The sequence below is a fragment of the Equus caballus genome, chromosome 3 (genome assembly GCF_041296265.1).
Source record: "Equus caballus isolate H_3958 breed thoroughbred chromosome 3, TB-T2T, whole genome shotgun sequence".
Taxonomy (NCBI): Eukaryota; Metazoa; Chordata; class Mammalia; order Perissodactyla; family Equidae; genus Equus; species Equus caballus.
In genome coordinates, this window is record NC_091686.1 from 72,791,660 (window position 1) to 72,800,000 (window position 8,341).

The 8,341-nt window shown below is 34.6% G+C and overlaps 1 protein-coding gene across 1 annotated transcript in view; it reads left to right on the top strand.

Annotated features, from left to right (window-relative positions):
• The window catches only part of LOC100067368 (transmembrane protease serine 11G), a 39,681-nt gene that overhangs the window by 20,623 nt on the left and 10,717 nt on the right, over positions 1-8,341 (top strand). Inside the window, exon 5 of the mRNA XM_014738580.3 lies at positions 350-510. Within this exon, the coding sequence (XP_014594066.1) occupies positions 350-510 (161 nt within the window). The remainder of the gene's footprint in view (positions 1-349; positions 511-8,341) is intronic.

Below are 8,341 nucleotides of genomic sequence, written 5' to 3' on the forward strand. Positions count from 1 at the left end.
TTTAAGAATAAAGAGATATTATGTTATAAAAAATCAAGCAAAAATATACATATATTTATAATAAATCAAATTGATGGATTTAACAAGTACTTTTGTTTTATTTTCCCAGAAAAAAAATTCTAGAACTCTCAAATACTCCTGAATGTGATCAAGTTTTACAAGCAGGGAATAATTCAGACATTAAAAACTACATTATACAGGAAGGGGAAAAAAACCATGGCAACAAAATGTATAAAATATTTATGTTGTATTTTCTTGAAGACACAGCTAATTTTTAAATAATAAGGTATAAAATAATAATCAATATGCTATGACCTCATTCATTTATTCTGGTGTTTTTGTTTTCCAGGTCAAGTAATGATGGTCTGAAAACAGATGTATTGCTCAAATTTCAGTTTGTGTCTAGCAATGCAGACACAATAAAAAGGCAAGCTGATAACATTTTGTGGCAGAAGTTGAAATTAAATGAAAGCTTCTTGAAGATAGACACTTCATTACCTTATCTTAGAGGCAAGAAATACCATTTTTCTTCCCTTGTTATAGTTTATCATTTTAACAATCTTCTTATCTACAGAAAAATCTTCTTTATTCCACCATAAAGTGAAACCACTTTTCATTTTTAAGTCTCTCATTTACGTGATAATAAATCCCTACACGATCAACTCCAAAGATTATCTTCCTTTGGTTACTATGGAAATAATCATGAAACAAAAATTATATGATAACTCAAATATAATAGTATATCTTCCTTTTTTAAAAGAGATCCTAGTGGAATTGTTTGAATTAATGAAGCACGCATGTGATAAAACCTACTCTCTGTAACTGATATAGTAATCTACAATGCCTGGGTCTTTCTATTGCAGTGCTCTCTTATCTCTCCAATCTGAATCCAGAATGTAAGAGTGGTGTGGACACAGAAAGCACAATATGTGGGGCATAAACATAATTTCGGCTGCAGTGGAAGGAGGTCTGGCATTTTAGATTGCACTATCAAAACTCTTTCTACAATACACAGGATAGGACTGGCCCAGGGCGTGGAGGGGATGGAGGAGAAGAAAGATGCGGGACCCTGATAGTACCTGTCTCAGGCATAAGGACATCATCTCATTTGCAACACAGACCTAAAGAGCTGAATGATAAATGTTTGGCGTATAAGATAAAACAAAGCTCATTATAATTCCAAGACCATTGCTAGGCTTCTATAAATTAACTTTGAAGTTGTCATATTTTAGCAGAGCTTGTGTAAATTGTGAAATGAGATTATAAAGCTGACAGAAAATTACAAGTTACCAATGAGTCTTCCCTCGGCACTTTTTCCCCCAAACTGTTCCAGAGGGCTAGAGAAGGTATATTATAATATATTAATAGAGGAAATAATTGCATTATACGTTTGGCGAAATTCAGAATGAAGAGAAAATAGCTTGAAGACAAGAACTTGAAGTCTCTGTGAGTAATGCCCAACATTCAGTTCTATTAATCATGCAGGTAGAACAGAGCAGACTCTGAATCCAGTCCACTGGACTTTAGATAGCAGAGACAAGACCTCCTGAAGGAAATGCTTTGTTGAAGATATGTAAAAAGGTGTGTATGAAAGGTAACTTTATTTTTTAAAAAATTAATTTTGATTTTTAGCTCCCATTAAGCCAAATGTTAGAAACTTAAACTCCATCGTTTCTGGATCTGTCCCCTACTCCACCCCCACACTCTGTGGTGTTAGGGGACTTAGGTCATTCATAGTGTTGCTGGATTAGAGTCGGGTATTTGGGTCTCAGTCATTACTGGGCCATGCAGGCATCTCCTGGTGCCCCATATATATTACCAGATCTTCAGTTGCCTGTCTAAGCAAGTTACCGGTGAGACATTCCTCATTCCCGTGGAAAGATCTCTTCAAATTAGTAATTCATCCTAATACTTCTGTGCTTCCCAAGGGTGCTTGGCAGTTACTTTGTTTTGTTTTATTTCATCTGTCTCTGCAAAAGACTGATAATTCCTTGAATGCACAAAATGTGTTTTCTGTAGTTACAAACACATCCCCAAGATTAGCATAGAACTCAGCACAGAGCAGGAACTTAGCATTTGCAAAATATTTTATCTTTAACTCCATAAACTAACTCAATCTCTTGAAAGTGTGCAGGAAACAAAAGCAGTCTTTTAAAATGAATAAATACCACAGAACATTGAGGAACCTGGAATCATTCCTTTTTCCGCATAGCGTTTTAGAACTGCACTTAAAAAATACGTAAAAGGCATTCATATCAGAGAGAAAGAAATAAAATTGTCTCTATTTGTAGACAAGACGATTGCATAGAATACTCCAAGGAACCTACAAAAAACTCCTAGAACCAATAAGTGAGTTTAGTAATGTTTCAGGACACAAGATCGATAGACAAAAATCAATTGCATTTCTATATACTGATGACAAATGAGTGGAAATTGAAGTTAAAAACCCACAACATTTACAATTTCTCCAAAGAAAATGAAATATTCAGTCATAAATATAACAAAAAAGTACAGGACTTATTTGTTGAAAGTTAGAAGATGCCGATACTCAACATAATAAAGATGTCAATTCTCCCCTAATTGATATAGAGGTTTAGCAAAATTTCTATCAAAATCTCAGCTAGTTTCAAGCCAGCCCTGATGGATTAGTGGTTAAAGTTCATCACACTCCACTTGCACAGCCTGGGTTTGCTTGCCAGGCACAGAACCACACCACTCATCCGTCAGTAGCCATACTGTGGCAGTGGTTCACAAAGAAGAACTGGAAGGACTTACAACTGGAATATACAACTATGTATTGGAACATTAGAGAGGGAAAAAAAAAAAAGAGGAAGATTGGCCACAGATGTTAACTCAGTGCAAAATCTTTCCCAGCCAAAAAAAAAAAAAATCTCAGCTAGTTTCTTTGTAGACATAGACAAGATTATTCTAAAATTTATATAGAAAGGAATGAGAATATTAAAAATAATTTTGAGGGCCAGCCAGGTGGTGCAGCAGTTAAATTTGCACGTTCCACTTCTCGACGGCCCAGGGTTCACTGGTTTGGATCCCGGGTGCAGACACGGCACCGCTTGGCAAAAGCCGTGCTGTGGTAGACATCCCACATATAAAGTAGAGGAAGATGGGCACAGATGTTAGCTCAGGGCCAGTCTTCCTCAGCAAAAAGAGGAAGATTGGCAGTAGTTAGCTCAGGGCTAATCTTCCTCAAAAATAATAATAATTATTATTATTATTATTTTGATAAAGAAGAATACAGTGGGAAAAATCATTTTTCCCCATCTTAAGGCTTGCTGTATAGCTGTAGTAATCAAGAAAGTGTGCTTCTGGTGAAAAGACAGATATATAAATCAAAGGAACAGAATGAAGAATCTAAAATAGTTCCACAAAAAAAATGCCCAATTAATTTTTGACAAAGGAACAAAAGTAATTCACTGGAGGATGGATAGCCTTTTCATTAAACCAGTGGTAGGGCAACGGGCATCCTTTAGCCAAAAAAAATGAGCCTCTACTTAAACCTCACAGCTGATACAAAAATTAACTCAAAATGGATCATAGATATAAATGTAAAACATAATGTAATGTGAAACTATAAAATATATGGAAATAGGTATAAATTGTATAAAAAGTATAAGTAAAATATGTAAAATTATAAGACTTATGGAAAAGAACATAGGAGAAAATTGTCGGGGACCCTAGACCAGGGCAAGAGTTAGACTTGTTACCAAGAGCATAATCCATAAGAGGAAAGTTTGATTAATTTGATCTCATCAAAATTAAAAACTTTCCCTCTGTGAAAGACTGTTTACAAGGAGTACAAGGTAAATTACATACTAGTTGGAAGTATTTGCAAATTACATATCCAACACAGGTCTCATATCTAGAATATACAAAGAATTCCCCAAATTCAACATTTTTAAAATAAACAATAGTTCAATTAGAAAAAACTTGCACAGACATTTCATCAAAGAGGATGTACAGATGACAAACACATAAAAAAGAGTTCTCAACCCTTATTTCTTTGAATACTTTTTCAGTCCCACACTCAGGAGAGTTCCCTTTTATTTCTAATGGACTAAGAGTTTTTTCATGAATGGGTGTTGGATTTTTTAATTGAAGTAAAATTCACAGAACATAAAATTAACCATTAACCATTTTAAAGTGCACAGGTTAGTGGAATTTATTATCCAGTGTTGTGCCACCATCATCTCTACCTAGTTTCAAGACATTTTCATCACCTCAAAAGAAAATCCTGTACCCATTAAGCAGTCGCTTCTCATTCCCTCTTCCCCCAGCTCTTCACAACCACTAATTAACTTTCTGTCTCTATGGATTTATCTATTCTGGATGTTTCATATAAACGGGATCATATAATATGTGACATTTTGTGTCTGGTTCCTTTCGCTTACCATAATATTTTCAACCATGCCGTAGGATGTATCAGTACCTCATTCCTTTTTTATGGCTGAATAATATTTCACTGTATGCATATACTACATTTTGTTATCTATTCATCAGTTGATGGACATTTGGGCTGTGTTTACCTTTTGGCTGTTGTGAATAGTACTGCTGTAAATATTGATGTAAAAGTATTTGTTTGAATACCTGTTTTCAATACTGTTGGATATATAGCTAGGAGTGGAATTGCTGGGAAATATGGTAATTCTATGTTTAACTTGTTAAGGAACCGCCAAATTGTTTTCCACACTGTATGCACCATTTTGCATTCCCACTAGCAACATATGAGGGTACAAATTTCTCCCAGTCCTCACCAACACTTGTTATTTACTGATTTTTTGATTATGGGTAACCTACTGGTTGTGACAGGTGTCAAATTTTGTTGAATGCATTTTCTGTGTCAATTGGCATGGTCACATTTTTCTTCTTGGGTTTGTTGATATGGTAGGTTACATTAACTTATTTTCAAATATTGAACCACCATACATGGAATAAAGCCCACTTTGTCATTGCTTATTATTCTTTTTATACACTATTGGATTCAATTGTCTAAAATTTTGCTGAGGATTTTACACATAAATTCATGACAGATATTAGTCTGCTGTTTTCTTTTCTTGTTGATCTAGTTTTAGTATCAGGGTAATACTAGCTTCATCAAATGAATTAGAAAATGTTCCCTTTTCTTCTAATTTTTGAAAGGAATTGTGTAAAATTGATGTTAATTCTTTTAATGCTTTGTAAAATTCTCCAGTCAAGCCATCTGGGCCTGAGGATTTCTTTTTTGATAAATTTTTGTTACAATTTAATTGCCTTAGTAGTAGCACTATTCAGATTATCTATATCATCTTTGCTGAGTTTTAGTAGTTTGCGGTTTTCAAGGAATTTGTCCATTTCTTCTAAGTTGCCAAGCATGTGAAAGTAAAGTTCATAATTTCCTTTGGTTAACCTTTAAGGGCTACAGGCTCTTTTGTGATATCCTGTCACTTCATTCCTGATAATGATGATTTATTTCTTCTCTACGTTTATCTTTGTCATCCTTTCCAGAAGTTTATTAATTTTATTTTTTCTTACAACTAGTGTTTTTTGGTTTCATTAATATTTCTGTTTTCGATTTCATTGATTGAAATTTTGATCTTGATTTCTCTTTATTATTTCTACCTCCTCCTTACTTTAGGCTTATCCTGCTCTTCTTTTTCTAGTTTTTTGAGTTGGGAACTTAGAGTATTTATTCGAAATTATTTCTCTTTTCTAATATAAGCATTTAGTGCTATAAATTGCCCTCTCCACAATGCTTTATCTGCATTCCACAGTATTTGCTATGTTGTATTTTTGCTTTGAAGTGTACTTTATCTGCTATTAATAGAGCCACTCCTGACTTTTTTTGGACTAATATTTGTATGATATCTTTTTCCATTCGTTTACTTTCAATTTACCTATGTAGAAAGCATATAGTTGTCAAGTTTTTTCAATCCACTCTGCCATTCTGTATTTTAATTGGTGTATTTAGACCATTCACATATTAAAGTTAATTCTTGATATGTTAGAGCTTAAGTCATTCATTCTTTTATTTCTTTTCATTTGTCCTGTGTCTTATTCTTCTGTTCTTTTTTCCCACTGTCCTATGGGTAACTTGAATGTTTGTTAGAGTTCCATTTTGATTTACTCATAATGTTTTTGAGGTTATTACTAAGTATAGCTGTCTTAGTAGCTGCTCTAGGTATTATCATGTACTTATGTAACTAATCACAGCCTATAGATGTCAACATTTTATCACTTCAAATGAAGTGCGGAAACTTTACTTCCACACTTTGGTCTCTTTACCCTCCCTACTTTTTAGATATACTTTTCTTAAGTATTTCCTCTGTATACATTCATCACAACATCAGATGGTGTTATATCTTTTGCTTCAACCATAAAATATGTTCAAGGAAACTCAAGAAGTGAAAGACAGTCTACTATGTTTATTCATATTTTTACCCATCCTGTGTCTGTCTTTCCTTTCTGAAGGTTCTGGCCTTCTTCTGGTATCATTTGCTTTTTTTTTTGAGAGCTTTCTTTAGCCATTATCTAAGAGTAGGTTTGTTAGGAACAAATTCTTTTAGTTTCTCTTCAGCTAAGAATATCTTTATTTCCTCTTCATTAGTTTCACTGGATACAGGCTTCATGGTTGATAGTCTTTTCTTTCAGATTTTGAAAAATGCTATACCATTTCCTCTTAGCCTCCGAGGTTTCAGATGAGAAAACTGCTATTATTTGAATTGGTGTTACTTTATAGGCAATGTATCATTTGTCTCTATTTTTAATATTTTTTCTTTGTCGTTAGCTTTTAGTAGTTTAATTGTGATGGGTCTTGGTGTGGACTTTTTGAGTTTAATCCTATTTGAGATTTGCTCAGCTTCTTGAGTCTGTAGGTCTCTGTGGTTAGCCAAATTTGAGGAGGTCCCAACCATTAATTCTTTGAATACTTTTTCAGTTCCACACTCAAAAGAGTTCCTTCTCCTTCTGAGATTCTGATCACATAAATGTTAGATCTTTTCCTATTACCCCACAGATCTCAGAGGCTTTGTTCATTTTTTTCACTCTATTTTCTCTCTGTTCTTCAAACTGAGTAAATTCTATCGACGTGTCTTGAAGTTCACCGATTCTACCCTCCATCATCTCCACTCTACTATTAAGACCATCCAGCAGTTTTTAAAAAAATTATTGTTGCATTTTTCAGTCCTAAAATGTTCCACTTGATTCTTTTTTATAACTTCTATTTCTTTTCTTAGATTTTCTATTCTTTCACTTGTTTAAAGAGAATTTGTAATTGCTGAATTATTTTTCAGTCAACTGCTTTAAAATCTACAACATATACTCTCAAGATTTTATTCATCTCAGTATTGGCGTCAGTTGATTGTCTTTTCTCATTCAGGTTATTGTTTTCCCGGGTTTTGGTATGATGAGTAATTTTTATTTTATGAACATTTTAATTATTATGCTAGGAGACTCTCGATCTTGTTTCATTCTTCTATGTTAGCAGGTAGTTAACCTGTTCAGGTTTGGAGTGTAGATTCTCACCTACTTTTGTCATTTCAATAAAAATTTAGTTTTCGGAGTCTTTGCAGTACTATTTTAGTCTTCTGGGGCTTTTCTCAATTCCTGCTGCCAGCACCATCTGTGGGAGTAGAACATGCTTCTCTGGGCTACCTTGTAACCATAGGCCACCCTCTGTGAAGGGAAGCAGTGGGCCTGGGTCCACTTATGTCACTGAGTGAATACAGGTTGATATTGTCCCTATGGGTGTGTCAGTTTGCCAGCTGGTGCCCTGGGTGGAAAGTGGTTGGGATTGTCAAGGGCTTCCTGCTGTCACTGTTGCTGGCAGAATGGATTGCCAGCCCTAGTTGTTAAGCAGAAGGTTTGGGCTCCTCATCAGGTCTGTGTTGTGCTTCCCTTTTCCAGTATTTGGATGGAGAAAACAGACTTTTCTTGGGATTTTTTGTCTACCCCTGTTAGTGTTGAACACTTATTAGTGTTGCAGACTGCAGGCATTTCTTGGTCCCCAGTTTAGGGAATATTTGAGATGAAAAAAAACCCCAGGAAACTCACCATGTTGTCCTTCCTCAAATCCTGAAGTCTAAAGCTATTCTGTCTTCTTCGTTCCAGCTTTCAGAGATCTTTTATTGTTATGCAATGGATAATTTTCAGAGTATTTAGTTGCATTTATAGGAGACGAGCAGAGAAAAGTGAGTTTATACAATTGTGTTCTAGAATTAGAGCTACTCAACATCTTTAATCCTGCAGAAGGAACACATCTATTGGATAATGTTCACATATCAGATATAGCACCATCATAGAAACTCTTCAATGATTTCTGCTTAGATAGATATAAACCTAGGCTAAAATT